At 34.2% G+C, this 26242-nt stretch overlaps 2 protein-coding genes and 1 long non-coding RNA gene across 11 annotated transcripts in view; 1 reads left to right on the forward strand and 2 right to left on the reverse strand.

Annotated features, from left to right (window-relative positions):
- The window catches only part of LOC127717517 (uncharacterized), a 33330-nt gene extending 31737 nt beyond the window's left edge, over positions 1–1593 (forward strand). For both annotated transcript variants that reach the window (XR_007989215.1, XR_007989216.1), the window contains exon 7: positions 488–1593. This is a non-coding gene — a long non-coding RNA (uncharacterized LOC127717517). The remainder of the gene's footprint in view (positions 1–487) is intronic.
- The window catches only part of LOC127717431 (S-adenosylhomocysteine hydrolase-like protein 1), a 109038-nt gene extending 101922 nt beyond the window's left edge, over positions 1–7116 (reverse strand). For 4 of the 8 annotated variants that reach the window (XM_052223117.1, XM_052223079.1, XM_052223103.1 and 1 more), the window contains exon 1: positions 6961–7113. In XM_052223117.1, coding sequence (XP_052079077.1) covers positions 6961–7077 — 117 coding nt within the window. In that variant the 5' untranslated portion in view covers positions 7078–7113. Of the gene's footprint in view, positions 1–464; positions 543–6960 lie in introns of those variants that run through there. The other 4 variants (XM_052223126.1, XM_052223111.1, XM_052223096.1 and 1 more) reach the window with 2 other exon arrangements.
- A 15224-nt stretch (positions 7117–22340) lies between these two features.
- LOC127717585 (fatty acid synthase-like) overlaps positions 22341–26242 on the reverse strand; it is a gene marked incomplete at its 5' end in the record, with an annotated part of 43185 nt that continues 39283 nt past the window's right edge. Inside the window, 3 exon segments of the mRNA XM_052223321.1 lie at positions 22341–22539; positions 23957–24202; positions 24722–24968. Coding sequence (XP_052079281.1) covers positions 22346–22539; positions 23957–24202; positions 24722–24968 — 687 coding nt within the window.

A 26242-nucleotide genomic window follows, 5' to 3' on the forward strand; every position in this document is an offset into this window, starting at 1 on the left:
CTTCATTCCAATATCAAAGAAGTTAAATACCTGTATAAAAGGTCACATTTTGAACAAAACAGACAAATTAAAGTAGAGTTACAAGCATACAAGAAAAGTGATATTGAATATCTGTGAAAATTAACTTCATCAAAATAATATATGTTTTTTTCATTTGTTCAACATCTCTCAAACTTTAGTCCTGAAATGCTTCAGGTATCTTAACTGGCATTGAGAATCAATCAATAATTTTCTAGCTACATCTTGAAAAATAAAGTTTCACAAAATCAACAGTTGAACTTACAAAAACGTTCTGGCATAAAAAAAATACTTGAAATATAGACGACTGAATTTAAGATTTAATAAAAATGTAATTTAAAAAGAATCACAGACTGAGTAAACTGACTAACATGACTAAGAAGTGTTTTTAATACTTTTCCTAAAAAAAAAAATGGTTACTCTCAAAAACTAGACTCTTGACTAACCTTTAGCTCATTTTCTAATTCAGTAACAGCAGCTGACGGACGTCTAGTTCTACTCAACAGTGGCTGAGATGTTGTCATGGTGACAGAAAATCGAAATCCCTCAATAAGTAACCGAGGATGTTGTATATTGTGAACTAAGAACCTTGGAGAACCGACTAAATTGTGCCTTTTACATCAGGTAAATTCAATGAACAAGAAAAGATGGCGGAAATGGTAATTAGATGAAAGGATTACCTGAAGGAAAACAACAGATATTAATTGTACTAAAGGTGTTGAAATGACAAGTGACACATATTTTTACAGACAGGACATCTACAATGTATGTAAAAAATTTGAAGTATAATAAAATTTAAATAGACCAAAACTTAACTCCATCTTGAATAACTTTGTTAAGACAGCATCATATGTGAGTAAGCCCTTCAGTTTTATTTTTTTCTCTGAAATCTCCCCCTCCAAAAAATCCCACAAAAAACTTGTTTTTGACAAGAACTTTTTCTAGGTGAATAAATAAACACACAAACAAAACTTCTTGTACAAAAAATTTAACAGGCTACTTTGGTTTGAAGAAATTTGATCTTGAAGTTTCAGAGAAGAAAAATCTGAATACTGATCAAAGCTGAGATTTGCATCTTACAACCATGTTTTTTTTTATTGGACATGAAATTAATCAGGAAATTATATGGTGACCAACTAGCTGGGTTGTTGTTTAACCTCCAGTTGCAGATATTACATGCAAATCATGATAGAACATGTAACTGTGATATGAATATGAACCCAGATTTGTACTACATGTACATGTAGATCAGAACACTGAGCAGGATTTTCTACATGTATGCTACAACAACGTTAATTTAGCTCATAAGGTAACAGTGGCTAGAAAGACATGTCTATAATAATTCCATTAATTACCAAGAAGTGCTGTCAAGCATGTCAAGCCCAGGATCATGAAAACATCCTACTTAAAAATAAAAAAAAATTCAGGTCTGTTTAAAACCCAAATAAACATGATAAAGGCTGCCTTTTCATTGGCAGTTATGTTTTACTCAAAAATGCATGTTTAGTATGTGGATAAGTCGTTCTTTTTTTTTCTTGTGTATCTTATATCAATCAATAAATTTTAAGAAATTTATATTGTGGTCAACTTTTCTTCATCAGATTTTCAAAATATTTTCTCTTTAATAATCTCAGAAATTTTTGCTGTTCCTTACTGCTGCTGTACATGTCAAATATTTTTTTATTTCTATATTTTCAAGAGTTCAAGTTTAATTGCAATCTTTGGTTCTACATCACAATGCTACAAATTACAATGTATAATATATAACTATATTATTTGGGGTCTGGGTGGTCGAGTGGTCTAAGTAGTTACTACTGTAATCACTAGCCAGTCAACACTGAGGCTGTGAGTTCGAACCCCGCTCGTGTGGGTGCACTTGACTCCTATCTTAATTGACTATGATTGTCAGTTTTCCTAGTGAAGGTCGGTGGTTTTTTCCGGGCACTCCGGCTTCCTCCATCAATGAAAACTGGCCGCCATGAAATAGCCCAAAAGCGGTACTTAAAAGTGGCGTTAAAACACAAAAAATAAAAAAATCAATTATATCTATACTTTTGCTAACCAAATGAAACTTTTCCACAGAGTCATCTCCTATTGTTCAATCTATTTAAACTTTTGTCAGTTCTATTGTTCCATTAAATCCAATAGCTATTGTTCTCTGTGTAGTTTATTCACTGGGACCTTTAAATTTCTTCTAGGAGAAATCCATCACTCATCAATTAATTTACCTGAGTAACAAAATTATCTTCTAAAAAATGAAAATACAAGTTTTATAAACTCACAAAACTGCATGTGATTTTGTATTTATTCAATATCATTAATATATTTTCAATCTGTTCAATATAAACAATGATTTAAACATTAAAAGTTGATTTCTGACAAAATTTTCAACATTGTTCCTTGAATTTGTTTTGTTTTTTTTTGGTATCTGACAAATAAAAACCTGAAAATGATGTTGTTTAAGTTAATGCCTTCTTAAATGTATTCTATAACTAAACAAATACCAAAAAATGCAAATTTCAATAGGAACAATGCTAAAAATTTTGTCAGAAATCAACTTTTTATGATTAAATCAAAGTTTATATTGAACAGATTGAAAAATATATTATTAAAATATATTGAATAAATACAACAGTACATCACATGCAGTTTTATGAGTTAAAACGTGTATTTTCATTTTTTAGAAGATAATTTTTACTCAGGTAAATTAAACAATGAGTGATAGATTTCTCTTCAAAGAAATTTAAAGGTCCCAGTGAAAAAACTACACAGAAAACAATAGCTATTGTATTTATTCAATGAGACAATAGAACTGACAAAAGTTTAAATAGATTGAAAAATAGATGAATCTGTGGAAAAGTTTCATTTGGTTCACATAACAGGTGACCTCAAAAATTTATGTTATGTTTAACTTATATCATGTATACATGGTATATGTATATTATGAATTCTGAAAAACTAAGATTTTAACAAAACTAGCATAAAAAAATTTATATATATGATCATTTTCCAATATTTCTGAGTTTAATGATGACAATTTTTTGGAAATAGGTTTGGAAATGAGTTCAAAGTTTTGGATAATTTACAAATTTGTATCTGTATATATAGTATATATACTTTATATAAAGAATAATATATACATAGCAGAAAAACAAAGGATATGGGGTATCCATCGATGGACACAAAATCAGTACATGCACAGCGAAAAACACACAAAAAGCAAAGGAACAGCACTTTTATTGCTGTTCTTCATCTCAAAGTCACAGTGAGGCCTTCAACACCTCACTGCAAGTTTAAGACAGCCCCTAGCACCGGCTTGAGTGGAATTCTTTGCAAAAATAATTTTGATAGACTTTGTAAGATGTAACACCACCAAAGCCGGCCTGGTCAAAAAAAGGGGATACTGGAAAGTTGTACATACATGTATTTAAAACAAATTAGTTCCTATGCATACATGTAGGTGTAAATATAAAACTATGTAGAATATACATTTTTTATGTATTTTAGTAATTGAGGTATCAGATGAAAGGTGAAGGACTGGTGATCCTTGTAGAACACATATTGACTGATAATTTTGAATAATACAAAAATGTATGAATGAATTTTAAAATTGAGGGCATATATTGCCTGTTTACATACATTACAACTGTATACATTTGTAACAGGTAAACTATTGAAATGAGAATGAATTGACTACAAGCTGCTGTTTCTATACCTGGACTGTCAGTGACTGTGATTGACAAATTGTAAACACTGCATTTTACACACAAAATGCAAGGTCTAAAATGTTGTTGTATAAATGCTGCTTATGCATAAGCTATAAATGTTCAGTCAGATTCAGAAAAATTTTTGGTCCTGCAATATCTTTGCAATTTGTTCAAAAATATTAAAAGAACTACATGCAACTTAAAAATATGGCCAAAATTAATATTAGACAAGCATTGACTTTTTATTAGAAAATACTTGCTAAAAAAGGAGGCAACTATACCAAATTCCATTGTCTCTTTCTGGCAGAAAAAAAACAGGTACAATGTACATGTATGTAGGTATAGGGTTGAATAATTTTATCCTAAAAAAATACATATATCACTTACATAGACTAGTGAAAAGAGAAATGTCCTGGACTTTAACAGTGCTTAACAAAAAATGTGTGGACTTAAAACAATGCTTAACCATAAAAGTCCATAAAATGTGCGGACTGAAACAATGCTTAACCATAAAAGTCCATAAAATGTGCGGACTTAAACAATGCTTAACCATAAAAGTCCATAAAATGTGTTAGGGTAAGCAAAACAAATATGGGTAGGTTGGAGAGCAAGAAACACACTAATGTTTTCCAGGCATCTACCTGACCAGGAATTTGTACTCAACAGCACATGCACCCTTTCTTACTCACAAAGTATGGCGGATTGGCCATGGTATTCAACAAAGATTACAGTGTACATGGTGTATACATCTCCAAATATACACCTCTTGACAAACTAAAAACACCTTTTACTGTTGTTCTTCATCTCAAAGTCAAAGAAAGGTCTTCAACACAAGAAAAGCCACATCTCACTACAAGTTTAGACAATCCCTAGCAAGAATTTGAGTGGAATTCTGAGCTATATGTCCTTCACATTACATCTGCATTGAAGAACACAGATATTTATGTAAGGCCCAGCTAGATCATTCTTTTTATATGATACACTACACATGCTTTTTTCGTCCTTGCTACATGTACCTTTGCACCCTGCTCCTTTCTGAAAGTGTCATTTTGCCGGCCTGTCCTTTCATTGAGATGGAGTTACACACTATAAACATGTGATAACTACCAAAGAAATCTTATAAATACAGTCATAATTTGCCTTACAATTTGCAGAAGGATACTAAATCTAAGATTTTAAACCACTACCAAAGCAAGTACATGTAGTTTGTTAATTTGGAAGTAATGTACATTGTAAAATAAGACAAATAGTCAGTGGGACTGCATACATGTACATGTATAAACAATTTCAATAACAAAAATAGATCACAACAGAAAGAGTAAATACATTTTGTAGCAGTACTGTAGATATCATCCAACAGTAACATACATTTGTGTGACTGATTCCAGCTTAAAGAGAGGCGAAAGATACCAAAGGTCACTTTCAAACTCATAAGTCGAAAATAAACTGAAAATGCCATGGTAAAGTAACAAAACGACCAAAAGACAAACAACAGTACACAAAACACAACATAGAAATCTAAAGACTGAGCAAAACGAACCCCAACTAAAACCGGGGGTGATCTCAGGTGCTCCAGAAGGGTAAGCAGATCCTGCTCCACATGTGGCACCTAAAAATTTTAGTTACCATCCCATCATGCACAGATGATTTCAAACAGTTTTTTGCTTTTTTTAGACTCTTTGGTAATGTACAAATACCGGGAGGTGGTATGGTCTTTGTACAAATTAGGAATATATTTTAAAAACACTAAAACAGTTGAGATTCTTGTATTTTATATATGTATTAACTGTATCCCTGTATAATTTCTATATTGAAACCAGTGCATGTTTCTTAATAAAGTTAGTTTAACTATCTTTATTACACTCTACATTATACTTCTACTTGTACAAGGCAATATAAAGACAATAATAAACATGTCAAAACTTTTATTGTGGATATTTCCAGCAAGTTTTTCACATTTGATTTTTTTTTTAAATTTAAGTTTACATATCTAATACTATTTTATGTCGTGTATATTGTATGCAAGTACTAGTACTTGTCCTCTTGAGTAAATTTTAAATAAAAATGTAAGATTTGTTCAAAAATCATTTTTGACTAGACAATAATCAGGTTTTGAAAACATACACTTTATAACATTATTTTATCTGACTTGAATATTGTAGTTTAGCTGCCTTTAACATGTTTAACTCTAAGAAAGCACATTATTTTAAGCATACAGAACCCCTTCCTCTTAGTTCAATTAACCTTTAAAATGCACTATGTGCATGACTTGTATACATGGTATGTATACATGTACAAAATGTACAAGCATGACAAAACTGTTTATTTTTTTAGAGACATATTAACAAAGTTCAAACACATACTTGTGCATTACAAATGTACAATACTATATATTTTCAATTAAAAGAGAAGTAAAATCTGTTCTAGTATACTGTTTCTTTTATACACATGATACATGTAGAATGAAAAAAGTAAACTTCAATCATGTCAATAAGCATGTTTTAAGCACATGCACACATAATGAAAAAAACTATTTCATCTACATTTTTTCATCATTCTTATATTTATACATATATAATTATCAGTGTAAAAATAGTTTAAAACATGTATTTCTGTTCATCAACATGATGGATGATAATTTTTTCAAAAACACGCTTAATAAAACTGTAAAAGCGAGCCCAAAAGTAAGAATAACAAGAACCAGAATTTCAGACCTGCCAACTTTCACCATTTTTGGCAGATTTCACCCATGAGAGACTGATTCTACACTATGTGAACTGCATGAATACCTAGAAACAGGCATGCATACTATAAGTTTAATGACATTTAAGCACATATGTACTGATTTAAGGCCACATTATATTAGATTAAAGACACAGACGTGTATGGCATGTGTTCTAGACACAATATAAATTAAGTATGGTGCTCTTGTACATGTACAAAAGTCAAAATGTATGTACTTAAAATCCCCATCAGAGATTTTGAGAAGTTGACAGGTATATGGGAATTGCAGTTACCAAATAACTCATTCAAATGAATCTTGTAAAAATAATGTCCATACTTTTTGAATTGTACCTAGAAATAATTACTGCGACTGTTTTTCTTAATTTATATATACACTTTCACTGAAAGTGTACATGCACTTTGATTTTTTTGACATTCAGCTGCAGTTTTAAGGGGATCCCCACTTTGCATGGTTAAAAAAACAAGAAAATATGCTTTTAAAAGTAAATACCCTTGTAGATCTTTCAGTCTCCGATAATTTTTTCTCAAACTTTAATCCTGGGTTTGGCTTCACTGCCAGAATGCCAGCAGAATCACTCCTTCCTCCGTTTTCCATGTCCTCCGACATTTTGGCATTCTCTAATCACGTGATATATACTACTAAAAATATCACAAATACCACGTGGCACATCTCGAAATCTTATCTGGCGGGAATAATATGAATCACAAATGCGACTCGTTTTTTACAAATATATATTTCCAACTCGGGGGGGACCACTTCAATACTTAATTGATAGGGAGTGCCGCTGGGGTTGTGTTATCCCACCTTTTTCATATAACTTAGATTTTAGAAATGTATACCTTTTCTTACATTGCGGGTAAAAACAGAGACATATATATGAGGGAGCGGACAGGGTAAAGGGAGACAGGGAGAGAGGGGGTGTGAGAAAGGAGAGAGGGGGCGGGAGAAAGGAGAGAAGGGACAGGAGAAAAGAGAAAAGGGGTCCTGAGAAAAGGGAGACAAAAATGTATATGAAAATTATTAAAATTTAGCTGGAAAACAATTATCTTATTAAATTAGTTAATAAAAAACTTCAAGAAAGTGCTAATAAAAGTAAAATAACAAAAATACCGAACTCCGAGAAAAATTAAAAACAGAACGTCCGTAATCAAATGGCAAAATCAAAAGCTCAAACACATCAAACGAATGGATAACAACTGTCATATTCCTGACTTGGTACAGATATTTTCTTTTGTAGAAAATGGTGGATTAAACCTGGATTTATAGCTAGCCAAACCTCTCACTGGTATGACAGTCGCATAAAATTTCATAAAATGTCATAGTAACGAAAGCGACCTCATAAATACTCCGAGCGTCGTCACTAATTCATTACGATCTCTCATATACGGAGAAAGACTAAAAACTAACAATTTCTAGGATTTTATAGTGAGTCTGTGCAAGTTTAGAGACACATGTCACATCCTTGTTTTTTAGATGAATTGCTTCAAAGTTGACCGATATGCATAGAATTTGGCAGATAAAGGATGACGTTACTGAATATCTGAGACTATATGTGTTATAGTAGTCTCAGTGAATATAGAGTAAAGTTATTGTTACTCAGAGGTATTGAAAAAATATGTAACGGGATCTGAATCGTGTTTGATATTTTGATTTCACTCCCCTGTCTGGTTTCGTAAATTTTCTATTAATGCTACTGATTTAACTTTATTTCGAACTAACTGGGTGCACATCAGTCTGCTTAGAAAAAAAATATCTTCAACTTAACCCTACCAAATTAAACAAAGATAATGCCACCGCTACTTCCATGCATGGATAAAGTGCTTCAAAAATTTGATTCAGTAAACAGTGATTTTTAAGTACAACTTGAATTGATTGATTTGAGGTTGCAAAATGTCCGGTGGCAAATATTTCAGGCATGTTCAGGACGACACAATACAATTTGAAATAGGTGTGCCTAAAAGACACATTTTGAATGCAGCCATCAAAAAAGGTTACTAATAAAAACATTCCGTCAGTTGTAAAAGTGATATATAAATTAATACATATTTTTAAGATAGTATATACTCTATATGATGTAAACGTGTGGGTTGTGTGCGGACAAACCTTGCAAACTGTATTTCAAAAATACATTTGAAAAGACAAAGTTCAACATTCTGTCATTCGAGAAAAATTATACAATAAAAAATGAGAATATATATGCATCCTCTATAAGTAAAACAATCGGCGCATTATAAAAGTTTCACCTTGAAATTGTACACTGTAGGAGTATGTCGGACTATGTGCTCTGCGTGCCTTTACATATTTTCAAAATGCCAAATTTAGCAACCTGACATTTAAAAAAAAATCCTGACAATATGCACACTTATGGTATATATATATTCTAACAGGTATATAATTTAATGTAAAGTTGAAGCTAAAAAAAAATATAGCACTAAGAAATAAATTGTATATAAAACCCTTAACTATATATATACCAAGTGAGGGACGGGCGGTCAAATTTACACGGGTACAAAAGTATGCTCCCCGCATTTTGCCGAGGGATCAAAATATATATTAAGCGTATATGATTATGTTCTGACTATTTTACAAGGCATTTGGTGACAAAATATATTTTTTAATAAGCAGTTCATAGTGGAATGTAATTGGGAAATCTCAATTGTACATCATGTCCAATTCAAACAACAAAACACACCCATCCCTGTACACCCAAGTGTGAATTAACATGAATCTAAATCAAAATGATGTTAAAATGTCAGTTTGTATGCCCCCGTTACTTAAAATTGTAGGGCATATTGTTTTACCCCTGTCCGTCCGTCCATCTGTCCGTCCTTCCGTCCCATTATATAGTTATTCCGCATAACTTATCCTACATTTTGAATCCTAGGAAGTTTTCACTTTGCTGTCTGTTTGTACATATATTGAAGGTGTGCATGTGGTCAGGGTTTTGATTTTTATTAATATTTGCTCTTTTGGGAGATAGGTGAACTTTGTCATTTTTTGGAGTATTTACTTGCATAAGAGGAGCGTTTCCGGATAACTCCTCCTACAGTTTGAATGCTAGGAAGTTTTCACTTTGCTGGCTGTTTGTACATACTAGTATATTAAAGGTGTGCATGTGGTCAGGGTTTTGATTTTTATTAATATTTGCTCTTTTGGGAGATAGTTGAACTTTATAACATTTTTTGGAGTATTTACATTTTTTGGAGTATTTACTTGCATGAGAGGAGCGTTTCCATTAAACTACATAAGTGTCCTTACAAACAACGGTATATTGCTGGGTCTTCCAAGTGCTCCACGAAACCTCTTTCTAAATTATTAACATCTATTTTATCAGCAATCAAAGCCGGGCTCCAAAGTTATTGTGAAACTGCCTATTCTAGAGGTGGCGTGAATCAGATGTGGATACTAAAAAATTCCAAAGATCTTTTAGAGTACATACAATCTAAGACTCTCTCATCTTGCAATAGTATTAAAACATTTGACTTTTCTACACTTTACACAAATATTCCCCATTCCAAACTAAAAGACAAATTGAAAGAGTTGGTATTACTTTGTTTCATTAAAAAGAATGGCGAACGTAGATACAAGTATCTTGTCTTGGGGAGGAATAAATCCTACTTTGTAAAGAATCACTCTGATTCAAACAAAAAATTCTCTGAAACTGACATTATCAAGATGCTTGATTTCTTGATTGACAACATATTTGTTACGTTTGGAGGACGTGTTTTTCAACAGACTGTCGGAATTCCAATGGGAACCAATTGTGCCCCTCTTCTTGCCGACTTGTTTCTTTATTATTATGAGACTGACTTCATACAGGAATTTCTTAGGAAGAAAGATAAGAAGTTAGCAATATCTTTTAACTTTACGTTCCGCTATATAGATGATGTTCTCTCACTAAATAATACAAAATTTGGTGACTATGTTGAACTAATCTATCCCATCAAACTAGAGATAAAGGGTACTACAGATACATTTAAGTCTGCCTCATATCTTGACTTGCATCTAGAAATTGACAATGAGGGTCGGTTGAAAACAAAACTTTACGACAAAAGAGATGATTTCAGCTTCCCAATTGTGAACTTTCCATTTCTATTTAGCAACATTCCAGCAGCGCCTGCATACGGAGTATATATCTCCCAATTGATCCGATATTTCCGGGCTTGTATTTCCTATCATGATTTCCTTGACAGAGGATTGCTGCTCACAAGGAAGCTATTAAACTAAGAGTTCCAAATGGTGAAGTTGAAGTCATCCCTTCGTAAATTTTACGGACGCCATAACGAGTTGGTTAACCGTTATGGAATAACCGTTTCACAGATGATATCGGATATGTTCCTTATGTCGTAACTACAATACCCTTCCCTTTTCACGAATGTTACCTACCAAATAAGACTATTTACCGGATTTGTAATAACATAAGCATAAAACGACGGGTGCCACATGTGGAACACGATCTACTTACCCTTCCGGAGCACCTGAGATCACCCCAGTTTTTGGTGGGGTTCGTGTTGCTTAGTCTTTAGTTTTCTATGTTGTGTCATCTGTACTGTTGTTTGTCTGTTTGTCTTTTTGTTTTTGGCCATGGCGTTGTCAGTTTGTTTTCGATTTGTGAGTTTGACTGTCCCTCTGGTATCTTTCGTCCCTCTTTTTAAGATAACTCCTCCTACAGTTTGAATGCTAGGAAGTTTTCACTTTGCTGGCTGTTTTTTCATATATTGAAGGTGTGCATGTGGTCAGGGTTTTGATTTTTATTAATATTTGCTCTTTTAGGAGATAGTTGAACTTTGTCATTTTTGGGGTATAAGCGGTTAAATGTTATAGTTATTTTCAAATGACACTTTGCATCTGCGGGGGCATCAATTGTGACTCCCAGACACAATACTATCTCAAAGAAAGTCCTACATTGACTTTGTTATAATACTGTTACTTCAGAGTGGAGTGCGGGGGCATCACTTTGTCTAGTTTCAGTTTGTTGACTTTCTGTCGTTTTAAAGGGCACTAACTACGAGATACATAACAAATATAAAATATTAATTTTTTTTGTTCAAACATTAATGAAAGTGAAATAATGGAATAATAATTCGCTTTTAGTAGCCAGTACGGTCGAATTTTGTCAAAATAAGCTAAGAAACATTGATGATGAATTATTCACTTGCAAGTGAATAATTCGACCTCATTGAATCCGTATTCATGTGAACTTCAATTTAACCCCTTAGCTAGAGATGGATAACGCATGAATTGTGTGCGTGTTTGATTATTTAAAGGAAAAGAATGTCAACATTGAAAGTGAAACAAAGGTAAATCATTTGATTGACTGATTCGATCCTCAAAAAAATCATTCTTATACAGGTAAAAATGACGATTAACATATATTTTTAATCTATAAATGAAATTGAATAGACCTAGAAGAATCCAATTCCACGAGTTCCGCTATCTATGTATATCTATATTTATGTTTATATCGCTAGTATGGGCATCGGTGGTATTCGGGAGGTCAACTCGATAGTTAATTAGATGACGTCTAAACCAAAATACACACGAAACGAAGCTAAATATTATGATGCCCATGCCATGTACACTGTTTATTTTAGACTTTTTATAATTTGGATAAATGTTTTACATTGTTATAAAACAAATATGAGAATTTGAGTCAAATCGGTGAACATGAATTTGACAGCTAGTGCCCCTTTAAGTGTTGACATCCCAAAATGTGAAGCCTTTGTTAATTTTTTCCTCATTCCGATGTTGCTGTCCCATGTAAACTGCGCTTATACGATTACAGTGTTGGCAATTTATTTTTTACAAGCTTCCGCAACCATATTTTCTGTACAGTCCTATAATATTCAGAAACTGGTTACACTTGGAACATAGGGAAAGTTGTGCGGCAAAATAAACAAGTTCAAAGACAATTTTATTATTCTTCTTTGCTAATTCCACTCCAATAAACCATTTTCTGCCTAATTTTCCGCGGCTGCTTGTACTTTGCATTTTAGCCAAATCATATCCCATATTCTTTTCCTTAAAATTATATAAGTCAGTGAAAAAGTTATTGAGGTTCTTGAAGTAGAAGGAACAACACTTCTATCTTGTGAAAGGATAAGACAGGGACGAGCCATAAACAAACAAGGCATTTGATCGATTTCTTTTAAAATGAGCTTCCTATACATAAGTTTTGCATGTTTTAGGGCGGGAGTCAAGAGAAATGGGGCGGGAGAAAGAAGAAGAGGGCGGGAGAAAGGAGAGAAGGGGCGGGAGACGGGAGAAAGGTACCCCCCTGTCCGCCCCTCATATAAATATGTGTATATATGTCTCTGGTAAAAATGTAACCTTTCCCATATTGGTTGGGTTTCGTGTGGTGTGTTGGAAAAGTGGTGTCAAAAGAAGGAAAATTTGTGGATAAAAATACAGCCGGGAATATAAAGAAAGATGACAGGGGAAGAAGAATTGACGCGTTTTAACGACCGTGATCTTGAGTATAACTACACTGAACAGCGTAACGGTTTCCAGTCCCGTTAGTATAATTGTCCCAGAATTGACACATAATACAAAACTTTATTGACCTTAAAGACCTATTCCAGCGGCACGTCATATCCCCTTGTATATATGAAGTGCCCATCTTAGATTTCATAGGTTTATAGTGGATCTAGAGCATCGATATCAAGTCTCAGTTTGAGGGAGGAGAAGGGTTACCTCAGGCAGAAACATCATGATATACACACGTGTATATATGCCTCAGGGAACTTTATCTGCAGGAAAATAGTTCTCCCGAAGACATGTTAAAATACCACGTTAAATTAAATTTGAAAATCACGATGATGAAACCACTGACAGGCCCCTTTTTCTTAGCCTTTTTTTTTCGTGTTTAATCTTTTAGTATTCTTTATCCTGATGTCAGGAGCCTGTAGTTCAGTGGTTGTCGTTGGCTCATGTCTGTCATATTTGTTTTTCGTAAACTTGAACAAATACAAATATGTTTTAAAATAAAATAGATAATTATGATGAAAATAGTAAACTGTTACTTTATAAACATTTCAAACCTAACCTGGATAGAGAACTTTATATTTGGCGTCTCATGACTTCTCTATAAAATATGCCTCACTCAACTAAGATTTAGTGACCATAATCTAGAAATAGGGTCGCTATTGTGAAATTCCTGGAAAAAAGATAGACTATGTAAATCCAAATTAGATTGATGTACATGTAAGCTGTGTACACGCTGGTGAACGAAACACTTTTTCCTAGAATGTAAAATCAACGAAAATCTTAGTGAAAATCTATTAGATTAGTTTTTTACCTTCCGATAACTTTATGTCTACTAAACTAAAAGAACAAAAAGTTTAATAAATGCTTAACCCTTTTACATGTACCATGGAACATATAAAAGTTATTAGCTCCTTTTTAAAACAATCATTAAAACTTAGGGCAGAAGTCTTATATATATGATACTTGAAATTTGGCCTGGTGAAGTCTCGGAAAATAAATACTTTGCAGAACAGGATGTGAACATTAATATTCTGCAACACAAAATGCAGGGTACAAATGTGTGCAAAAGGGAAAATACGTTTTCGCGCGATCCGCGGAAAAAAACTGAATTAAGCATGCGTGGCAACAGATGAAATTAAATGATGATTCCAGATCGAAAAAAATCCTCCTGCCCCCCCCCCCCCCCCCCACCCCCCCCCCCCCCCCCCACCCCCTAACCCCAGAATATCAAATCTAATACTGTAAACCCCGCCCATACTTCTTTAATGACAAGGCTCTAGTGGAAAAATTAGTTGGTATGTATTTTGTACCCGTTTGCTGGACGGCCTCTGCACATACCGCGTGGACAAAACAGTTAAATATAAATATCAATTAATCAAATTTTACCAAAATGATACCACAAAGTATACAGAAAAACACATATGGCAATATTGAAAACATGTTATTCATTAAAATGGACAGTAGTTAGCCTAGAAATAATTCATGCATAAGGCAAATAGAGTTGTCTGTCTTTTAACTGATAATTGAAGCAATTTAAAAATGCTTGTATTGAAACGCAAAGAGTTAAAGGGGCATTAGCTGTCAAATTCATGTTCGCCGATTTGACTCAAATTCTCAGAATTGATTTATAACATACTAAAACGTATATCCAAATTAAAAAAGTCTAAAATAAACATTTAACAATGCATGGACTCGATAATATGTATCAACATTTCGTGTGTATTTTTTGTCTAGACGTCATCTAATTTACCATCGAGATGACCTGCGAAGACTGCCGACGGTCATATAACCCGATATAAACATAAATATAAATATAAACAGATAGCGACACGTGCAATTGGATTTTTCTAGGTCTGTTTGATTTCATATTGTAGGTTAAACAGTGTGTTTATCATCGTTTTTACCTGTATAAGAATGATTTTTTGTGGATAGAATCAGTCAACCAAATGGTTCATCTTTGTTTCGCTTTCAATGTTGACATACTTTTCCCTTTAATAGCTCAATACATGCGTAACCCATCTCCAGGGGTTAAATTGGAGGTCACATGAATACGGATTCAATGAGGTCAAATTATTCACTTGCAAGCGAATAATTCATCAGCGATGTTTTTTAGCTTATTTTGACAAAATTGAAGCAAATTGGCTGCCAAAAGCGAATTATTATTCCACTATATCACTTTCATTAATGATTGAAAAAATAGAAATCATATTTTATTTTTTTTTATGTCTCGTAGCTAATGCCCCTTTAAAAGGAAAAAAAAGCAAAATTAGACAAAAAAAAAGAAGTAAAGAACTGAGAATAATTGGGTGCTAAAATAAAAAAGAATAGAGAATAATGTTCATCATTCCTTTATTCTTTTATTTTTTTTATACCATTTTTCTCTGTTCTTATGATTTTTTCCCATTATGATCTATTCTTTATATCTTAACACCTTAATATTCTTTATTCTTCATTTTCCCCCTTATTTTTCTCTATCCTTTTTTCCCTTTATTCTGCCCCCTTTTTTGCCCATTATTCTCTATTCTGTAAACCACATTCAGACCCTCATACCAGATTAAAGTTTTGGTTGAGATAGTTTACCACTTGCGGTCAAATTGACTTTCAAGAAACTTAGTAAACCTTATCAGAATGATGTGAACTTACTAAGATATATGTCAGATTAAGAGAAAAAAAATACAGTTTACATTAAATTTTTGGCTCAAGTTAGGTTACAATTTTTGTTTCAGGTAATTGACAATGAAGTTGTAGTCACATCAACTCAAAAATTATTACACTTGCACATTATGATGTCATCATGCCCACCTGATAGAATTTAGTGCAAATGAGAGTTTTGACCCAGATTTTACGGCTGATTAGTCAGTTTAAATTTTGGCTTTACTAGTTAGGTATAATTTTTGGTTTAAGGCATTTTACCACGAAGTTGTGGTCACACCAGAACTCATATACAGGTGTCTATAAATAACATGTATAAAGCTTTAAGTCGTCCCGACTTTCTAAACAAGTTATAACTACCATAGACAGAAAATATCAAAGATCTACCGTCAACACCACATTCTCCAGACAAAAAAAACGGCCGTACCTTGACCTATAATGGTTTACTTTTATAAATTGTTACTTGGATGGAGAGTTGTCTCTTTGGCACTCATACCACATCTTCCTATATCTATTCAAGAAAGAAACAGTATATCATTAAAGCTACAATCTCATTGTCATCATCGAATCAGCAAAGTACTCGTCACTAAGAGCAAAATAACGACTGCATGTCACTAATGATACAGGAACTGTTTATCCTTCCGGAGCACCTGAGCATGTCACTAATGCCACAGGAACTGTTTATCCTTTCGGAGCAACTGATCATGTCACTAATGATATACAGGAACTGTTCATCCTTTCGGAGCAACTGATCATGTCACTAATGATACAGGAACTGTTTATCCTTTCGGACCACCTGAGCATGTCGCTAATGATACAGGAACTGTTTATCCTTTCGGAGCACTTGAGCGTGTCACTAATGATACAGGAACTGTTTATCCTTTCGGAGCACCTGAGCATGTCACTAATGATACAGGAACTGTTTATCCTTTCAGAGCACCTGAGCGTGTCACTAATGATACAGGAACTGTTTATCCTTTCGGAGCACCTGAGCGTGTCACTAATGATACAGGAACTGTTTATCCTTTCGGACCACCTGAGCGTGTCACTACTGATACATGAACTGTTTATCCTTTCGGAGCAGCTGAGCGTGTCACTACTGATACAGGAACTGTTTATCCTTTCGGAGCACCTGAGCATGTCACTAATGATACAGTAACTGTTTATCCTTTCGGAGCACCTGAGCATATCACTAATGATACAGGAACTGTTTATCCTTCCGGAACACCTGATCATGTCACTACTGATACAGGAACTGTTTATTTTTTCGGAGCACCCGAGCGTGTCACTACTGATACAGGAACTGTTTATCCTTTCGGAGCACCTGAACATGTCACTAATGATACAGTAACTGTTTATCCTTTCGGAGCACTCGAGCGTGACACTAATGATACAGGAACTGTTTATCCTTCCGAAGCACCTGAGCGTATCACTAATGATACAGGAACTGTTTATCCTTTCGGAGCACCTGATCGTGTCACTAATGATACAGGAACTGTTTATCCTTTCGGAGCACCTAAGCATGTCACTACTGATACAGGAACTGTTTATCCTTCCGGAGCACCTGAGCATGTCACTAATGATATACAGGAACTGTTTATCCGTTCGGAGCACCAGAGCATATAACTAATGATACTTGAACTGTTTATCCTTCCGGAACTCCTGATCATGTCACTAATGATACAGGAACTGTTTATACTTCCGGAGCACCTGAGCGTGTCACTAATGATACAGGAACTGTTTATCCTTTTGGAGCAATTGATCATTTCACTAATGATACAGGAACTTTTTATCCTTTCGGAGCACCTGAGCGTGTCACTAATGAAATACAGGAGCTGTTTATCCTTTCGGAGCACCTGAGCATGTCACTAATGATACAGGAACTGTTTATCCTTTCGAAACACTTGATCATGTCACTAATGATACAGGAACTGTTTATCCTTCCGGAGCACCTGAGCATGACACTAATGATACAGGAACTGTTTATCCTTTCGGAGCAATTGATGATGTCACTAATGATACAGGAACTGTTTATCCTTTCGGAGCACCTGAGCGTGTCACTAATGATATACAGGACTTATTTATCCTTTCGGAGCACCTGAGCGTGTCACTAATGATATAGGAACTGTTTATCCTTTCGGAACACCTGATCATGCCACTAATGATACAGGAACTGTTTATCCTTTCGGAGCACCTGATCATGTCACTAATGATACAGGAACTGTTTATCCTTCCGGAGCACCTGAGCATGTCACTAATGATATACAGGAACTATTTATCCTTTCGGAGCACCTGAGCGTGTCACTAATGATACAGGAACTATTTATCCTTTCGGAGCACCTGAGCATGTCACTACTGATACAGGAACTGTTTATCCTTCCGGAGCACTTGAGCATGTCACTAATGATATACAGGAACTGTTTATCCGTCCGGAGCACCAGAGCATGTAACTAATGATACTTGAACTGTTTATCCTTCCGGAACACCTGATCATGTCACTAATGATACAGGAACTTTTTATCCTTCCGGATCACCTAAGCGTGTCAATAATGATACAGGAACTGTTTATCCTTTCGGAGCAATTGATCATTTCACTAATGATACAGGAACTTTTTATCCTTTCGGAGCACCTGAGCGTGTCACTAATGAAATACAGGAGCTGTTTATCCTTTTGGAGCACCTGATCATGTCACTAATGATACAGGAACTGTTTATCCTTTCGAAACACCTGATCATGTCACTAATGATACAGGAACTGTTTATCCTTCCGGAGCACCTGAGCATGACACTAATGATACAGCAACTGTTTATCCTTTCGGAGCAATTGATGATGTCACTAATGATACAGGAACTGTTTATCCTTTCGAAGCACCTGAGCGTGTCACTAATGATATACAGGAACTATTTATCCTTTCGGAGCACCTGAGCGTGTCACTAATGATATAGGAACTGTTTATCCTTTCGGAACACCTGATCATGCCACTAATGATACAGGAACTGTTTATCCTTTCGGAGCACCTGATCATGTCACTAATGATACAGGAACTGTTTATCCTTCCGGAGCACCTGAGCATGTCACTAATGATATACAGGAACTATTTATCCTTTCGGAGCACCTGAGCGTGTCACTAATGATACAGGAACTGTTTATCCTTTCGGAACACCTGATCATGCCACTAATGCTACAGGAACTGTTTATCCTTCCGGAGCACCTGATCGTGTCACTAATGATACAGGAACTGTTTATCCTTCTGGAGCAACCGAGCATGTCACTTATGATACAGGAAATGTTTATCCTCCGGAGCACCTGAGCATGTCACTAATGATACAGGAACTGTTTATCCTTCCGGAGCACCTGAGCATGTCACTAATGATATACAGGAACTATTTATCCTTTCGGAGCACCTGAGCGTGTCACTAATGATACAGGAACTATTTATCCTTTCGGAGCACCTGAGCATGTCACTACTGATACAGGAACTGTTTATCCTTCCGGAGCACTTGAGCATGTCACTAATGATATACAGGAACTGTTTATCCGTCCGGAGCACCAGAGCATGTAACTAATGATACTTGAACTGTTTATCCTTCCGGAACACCTGATCATGTCACTAATGATACAGGATCTTTTTATCCTTCCGGAGCACCTGAGCGTGTCAATAATGATACAGGAACTGTTTATCCTTTCGGAGCAATTGATCATTTCACTAATGATACAGGAACTTTTTATCCTTTCGGAGCACCTGAGCGTGTCACTAATGAAATACAGCAGCTGTTTATCCTTTCGGAGCACCTGATCATGTCACTAATGATACAGGAACTGTTTATCCTTTCGAAACACCTGATCATGTCACTAATGATACAGGAACTGTTTATCCTTCCGGAGGACCTGAGCATGACACTAATGATACAGCAACTGTTTATCCTTTCGGAGCAATTGATCATGTCACTAATGATACAGGAACTGTTTATCCTTTCGGAGCACCTGAGCGTGTCACTAATGATATACAGGAACTATTTATCCTTTCGGAGCACCTGAGCGTGTCACTAATGATATAGGAACTGTTTATCCTTTCGGAACACCTGATCATGCCACTAATGATACAGGAACTGTTTATCCTTTCGGAGCACCTGATCATGTCACTAATGATACAGGAACTGTTTATCCTTCCGGAGCACCTGAGCATGTCACTAATGATATACAGGAACTATTTATCCTTTCGGAGCACATGAGCGTGTCACTAATGATACAGGAACTGTTTATCCTTTCGGAACACCTGATCATGCCACTAATGATACAGGAACTGTTTATCCTTCCGGAGCACCTGATCGTGTCACTAATGATACAGGAACTGTTTATCCTTCTGGAGCAACCGAGCATGTCACTTATGATACAGGAAATGTTTATCCTCCGGAGCACCTGAGCATGTCACTAATGATACAGGAACTGTTTATCCTCCGGAGCACCCGAGGTCACTCCTGGGTTTTTGTTAGCAATCATGTACCTTAAAATTTATTTTCTGGACAGTTCCACAGTTTGGTGGACAGTTGTTAGTTTTTTTTGTCGTTTTTCTATTGTCCATGGTATTATCTGTTATTTTTTTTTTTATCGATTGAGTGATTGATTGATTGGTCACAGTTTGCTTTTCGCCGCCACTGCATTAGAAAAGGGCTATGTTGCGGAGGGTGCAAATTCAAATATTTTACCAATAGATACTTAATGATACAGGAACTGTTTTAGAAATTAGTCAAAAGGTTCTTCAATAAACTAAAAGTTAATTCAAATCATAATGACCTATTTACAAATAAAATTTAACACTTAGACTATGTGAAAAAAAAACCTTAAAATCATTTGGAACTGTTACCAGATATTTATAATTTTGAATATAAAATTATTCCAATTTCTTTAAAAATGAAACATCTTTTTGAACTGGAATAATATCAAATAGGTCATATATTTTATGGTTAAAACGTTTCCTCCGAATACTGTGGATTCATTATTATTCGTTGGATACTAATTTTCGTGAATTTCGTGGGTACAGGTGAACCACGAAATTAAGTATTCAACGAATTGAAAATTTTCTATAAGGTAATATGGAGATTTTGGCAAAACCACAAATTCAAATATAAACGAACATGCAAGTTTTCCTCAATCCACGAAAATTGGTACCAACGACGATAAATGCATCCACAGTATCAGCAAAGTCAATACATTAACTTAAAACATTTTTAATTGTATCGTGTTGTTCATTCTGTCGTTTTCTATGAGGTGTTTTGTAGATTTGTTATCGTGTCGTTCAGTCTGTTGTTTTCTATGAGGTGTTTTGTAGATTTGTTATCGTGTTGTTCAGTCTGTTGTTTTCTATGAGGTGTTTTGTAGATTTGTTATCGTGTTGTTCAGTCTGTTGTTTTCTATGAGATGTTTTGTAGATTTGTTCGTCTTTTCATCGTTTTTCGTTTTTTTGCCATCGTTGTCAGTTTTTCTTCGACTTATGAGTTATGAATGTCCCCCTGGTATCTTCCACCTTTTTTTGGAACCGCAAGGTATACTTTGTGGTTGAACTTCATTCTTTCAAGATACTCCTTATTCTAGGATGAATGATACGGCATTTAGAAATACCATACTGATCTTTCCTGTACACAATAAACAAAGGAGATGACATCAGTGTGTTCTCCATTGGTATGGAAAGTGGACGCCAAAGGTTTTTTTGTTTTCGTGCTTATAGGCGAAGGGATTTTAACATGTTTAGACATAGATCAAATTTATTTGTTCAGTACATAATATGTCTTTTGATTTAGTTAAGCCATTTCAATTGATATTTTATCGTGTGTTTTTCTATTTTGTGATGTTACACTATTGTTTCAGATAAGGGTGAAGGTTTGGTACCATTAAACCGCTTAAACCCGCTGCAATTGTTTGTACCTGTCCTAAGTCAGGAATCTGATGTTTAGTAATTGTCGTTTGTTGATGTGGTTCATAAGTGTTTCTCGTTTCTCGTTTTTTATATTGATATGTTGATTTTCCCGTTTGAATGGTTTTACACTAGTACTTTTTGGGCCCTTTATAGCTTGCTGTTCGGTGTGAGTCAAGGCTCCGTGTTGAAGACCGTACTTTGACCTATAATGGTTTACTTTTATAAGTTTTGACTTGGATGGAGAGTTGTCTCATTGGCACTCATACCACATCTTCTTATATCTATTAGCATTATTTAACAAGGAGAATTGTCTTTGGTTGTTGTGTTTTTCTTACATGTATCATATTTAGAATTTCTAATTTTCTACTAATTTCAAACTCTTTATTAATACATTTTTTTTAACTACCTCTAACCCGATTCCAAAAGGATAGGTCATATTATGCTCATACACTCTCTGGCGAAGGAGTAAGGAGGGGACAAGGGGACAACTTCTGAAAGTGGGAGTGGGTTAAACTATATTCACTTTTGCTCAATCCATCCCCCCCCCAAAAAAAACCCCACAAAAAACAAGTTAAAATGAAAGAGACACTGACTAACGTCTCGTCTATTTTACTATAGAAAGCTGTTTTGCTCATGTAAGTAAAACCCCGGTGATAAGTATGGATTGCTTTAATATACAACACATGTTTTTAAACAAACAAAATACTCTGTCTAGATATAATTGCAAAAAAACAAGTTTTTAAATAAACTAAATACACTGTCTAGATAGAATTGTGAATAATACAGTTTTTGCATAAAACAACACACTGTCTATTTGGATTTCAGTTTGCCATGGTCATTTTATCTGAGGACATTTTCTTCAGATTTGCAAAGGTGAGGTGTCGTATTTCTTTCATTGACAAAGCGATTTCAAAATCTCTTTCAAGTGTTTGTTGGACTTCTACATCCATTAAGGAATCAAATCCTAAAGCTACTAAATTGGTTTCTGGTTTAATTGCTGACGGATCCTTGATACCTGAAATAAATAAAAAAAGCACTTGTTAAACCTACACTAAAATAAAAAAAATATATATATATATATATACTTTTTCACTTTTTTGGTCTTTTGGAAAATGTTGTTTGTGCTGTATTTAGACCCCTCTACTAAGAAATTTGTTTTGCATGCACACGTATAAAAATAGCGGTTTTTATCCAACACAATCATAGGTTTGAACGTTGTTTTCAATTCAACTTGTTTATATTTTTTCGTTTGGGCTTGTATTATATTTGCCTTCGGGTTTATATGATCTGTTCATTCTATTTCGACTCTTTCAAAATTCAAGAGTCTATCCTAAATTGATGTAAATTATGTGGCCTTCCAAATACCGTTTCGATCCTAACATCACCAAAGAGACATTAATTGTCGAAATCCGGACATGGTGTACAAAATTTTGCACCTCATGTTTGCGGTATACCATCTTTTCCGCAAGTTTATTCTTTTCTGTTTGGTAATAAATTAATTATAAGATCCATTTTGTTACATCTTGTGATCAATTGCCAATGGCAGTCAGCAGGGTTTAAGAACATCAGTTGTTCGACCTGCTAGTCAAATGCGTTTTGTTAAAATATACTTTTTTTACTTTTTTGGTCTTTTGGAAAATGTTGTTTGTGCTGTATTAAGACCCTTTACCAAGAAATTTGTTTTGCATACACATGTATAAAATTTGCGGTTTTTATCCAACGCAATCATAGGTTTGAACGTTGTTTTCAATTTAGACTTGTCTATATATAGATATATATATATATAAAAAGAAACAAAGAAACAAAGAAAAAGTCTTTAGTTTTTTGGTAAAAACAATTGGTAAAAGAATGATGTTTATATCCACATTACATGTTACTTACGGAGCAATGCCAAAATATAGTTATCGACAGATTGTAGTACCGTGAATGTGCATATGTGTATAAGAATACTTTTTAGAATTGCTAACCTGGGATCATGATGAAATATTTTTGATTTCACAACCTTCGAATATAAATATATAGCTATATTCAAACCGCAAGTCCGCTCACGGTATTGGGAATATTGTGTCAGGACCCAAGACTCGAGAAAAACTGACTCGCCAAAAGTTGATTATGCAGATAGAATGTTTGACAAGAATAACATATTCAATGAGTATTAAAAGGTAGGAAGGACAACTCATTGGGAATATTGATGCAAGAAATTAATACATAGATATTAATAACGATAATAATGTTTAGTATGTTGGTATCGATTACCATAAACGAAACTTTTAAGAAATACATCAACTTTGTTGGCTGAACCCATAAATTATAATGATTTGTTCATTCCATTCCACTGTAAAAGAATTGTTGAGAAATAAAGATATATATATATATATATAGTTTTGAATATTTCAATGAATGAAGGATTTAAAAAATTATCATATAATTACCCAATATATGGCACACTGCTTCTATAACACTGGTTTTTGAGACACTATCAGAGTGAGTTTTTTGTCGCTTCTCTGATATCACATAGCTTGATACAACTGTGCATTCCAGGTTCATGAACTGTTCTAAGACATTCAAACAAGATTTCATCCTTTGAGGTAACGTTCCACCAACTACAGATTCGTTGGTTCCCTTGTTTTCCAAGAATATACCAACATCCCCAACCAGACCCCACTGTATAGCCAATGCTGTTTAATAAGAAATTTAGTAAATGTTAAGTCAATTAAAAAAAAAGCTTATATTAAAAAAAGCGGCCTTTGTGTATGATTTTAGAATATTTGATAAAATCCAGCATTAAACGGAGAAGCTGCTATTTCATTTTCTAGTAATACGAGCATGGAATGGGGAAACGCAAATAACGATTAACAATAAAATTTGCTTAAATTAAAGATAACGATAGATATTTTACTCCTTTTAACACCTTCGGTAACTGACAAGTGCGATTTGTAGAACGACAATAAATTTTGAGGCTCATTTGATGCAAAATATATATTGAAAAGTGGGCTCTGAAACGTGACGTTAGAGACCATAGCCACCCTCCTGTCTATCGGAAAATTTGAAAACCTTTAGCCAAATGGGCAAGATGAAATTTCTTTTGATAATAGTGAATGTTATTAAGTTATCTAAGAGACTAAGATTTGGAAAAAAGACCCAATACATTATACACATGATACCAGAGCAGTTCTTAATGATTATACAAAACTTACCAGGAAACCCATTTTCTTTCCTATCTTCGCATATTCTTTCCATCACAGAATTTGCAAATCCATAATTTGACTGGCCAGCATTCCCCCGCCCACTTGCGATAGATGAGAAGACAACAAACCAATCCAAACATTCTTTACATGACTTTCTTGTTGTCTTATCTAAATTAATTGTGCCAATCACTTTGGGTCTGCAAACAGCATCAAAATCATCCTTTGACATGTTCCCAAACAATTGGTCTTTTAATACCTAGAAATAACATATTTCTATATTTAGATATTTTTAGTGAATTTCAAATTATATACTTAATCGTTATCACAAATTAGTTTGGGATACATTAACTTTGACCGGATTTCCGTTCCGAAGTACTTGATTGAAAGAACGTTTGAATTATCGTTTTTTTTATAATCTATATACGTATATATATTGTGGGGGTGTCATATGAACTTTGTATGACTGCATCTTTCGGATTACTTTTATTTAATTAAGAATCGAATGTTTCTTTTAATAATTTTATAAGTGGTAAAAGCGTTGAACGAAGCACATTTTCTATAAAGCGCGGACTGTTCTGCCAATCAAATGAAACATACATGTAATGTTATTTCTATATCTTAAAACTTTAGTACAAAAGGAAAAAAAAATTTTTCTTTCCTTAAATATGTATTCCTATGCGTTCATTGAAGTTAGTTAGATATTGGTTTATGTCAAGTTCCTTCTTGATTTATGTTACTAAATTCTTAGTTTTCTGTAATGTGTTTTGAGGACTGTTTATATATTTTCATCTTCTGTAATGGTTTATTATTTTTCAATCAGCTTTTTCATATTTTTGTAATGTGCAAAATTTCATTGATACATCTGTTTTGAATTGAGGAAAAGATCGCATGCAACGGTGTTTATCCAAATTGTAAAGTTAAAATTTGAACGGGCAAAAACCAGTCCTTTATAGCTCTTTCTAGAAAGGATTTACTGATTCTGAGCCAGAAAATAACAACCACACATATTGACATTTCTTGAATGACAATCAACCAAGATGGTCGTAAACGGTTAATCAAACAAAACAAACAAAGAATAACATTTAAGAAAATAAGGAAAGCAGCAAGAAAGGAGTAGGCCCGGTAAGACCCCTTTTTGGCCCCAAAATATAGCAGTTTTACAAAATTGTTAAAATGTAAATTTTTAGCTATTTATTGGAAAGAAGAATACTTCTGTTACATAATTATGGGCTGTTTTTGACAATACGATGCACATGTATCGGGTACTAGCATCATTAAGTCATGCTCAATCACTGAAATCTTCGAAATTTTAGCATTTTGGTTAATTTTTAGACAGTTTCCGTTTGAAATGGAAGTGGCCGCATTTGTGTTCATTCATAATATTTAAATGTAAGTTGTATTTGATGATAATACATAACATATATAAAGGTTGAGAATGAACACGGATGTAGCCACTTTCATTTTTGACAAAAACCATCTGAAAAGTGACATATTATGGCATATTTGATAGATTTTTCATATTTAAGCTTG

Source organism: Mytilus californianus, unplaced genomic scaffold (assembly GCF_021869535.1).
Source record: "Mytilus californianus isolate M0D057914Y unplaced genomic scaffold, xbMytCali1.0.p SCAF_1, whole genome shotgun sequence".
Taxonomy (NCBI): Eukaryota; Metazoa; Mollusca; class Bivalvia; order Mytilida; family Mytilidae; genus Mytilus; species Mytilus californianus.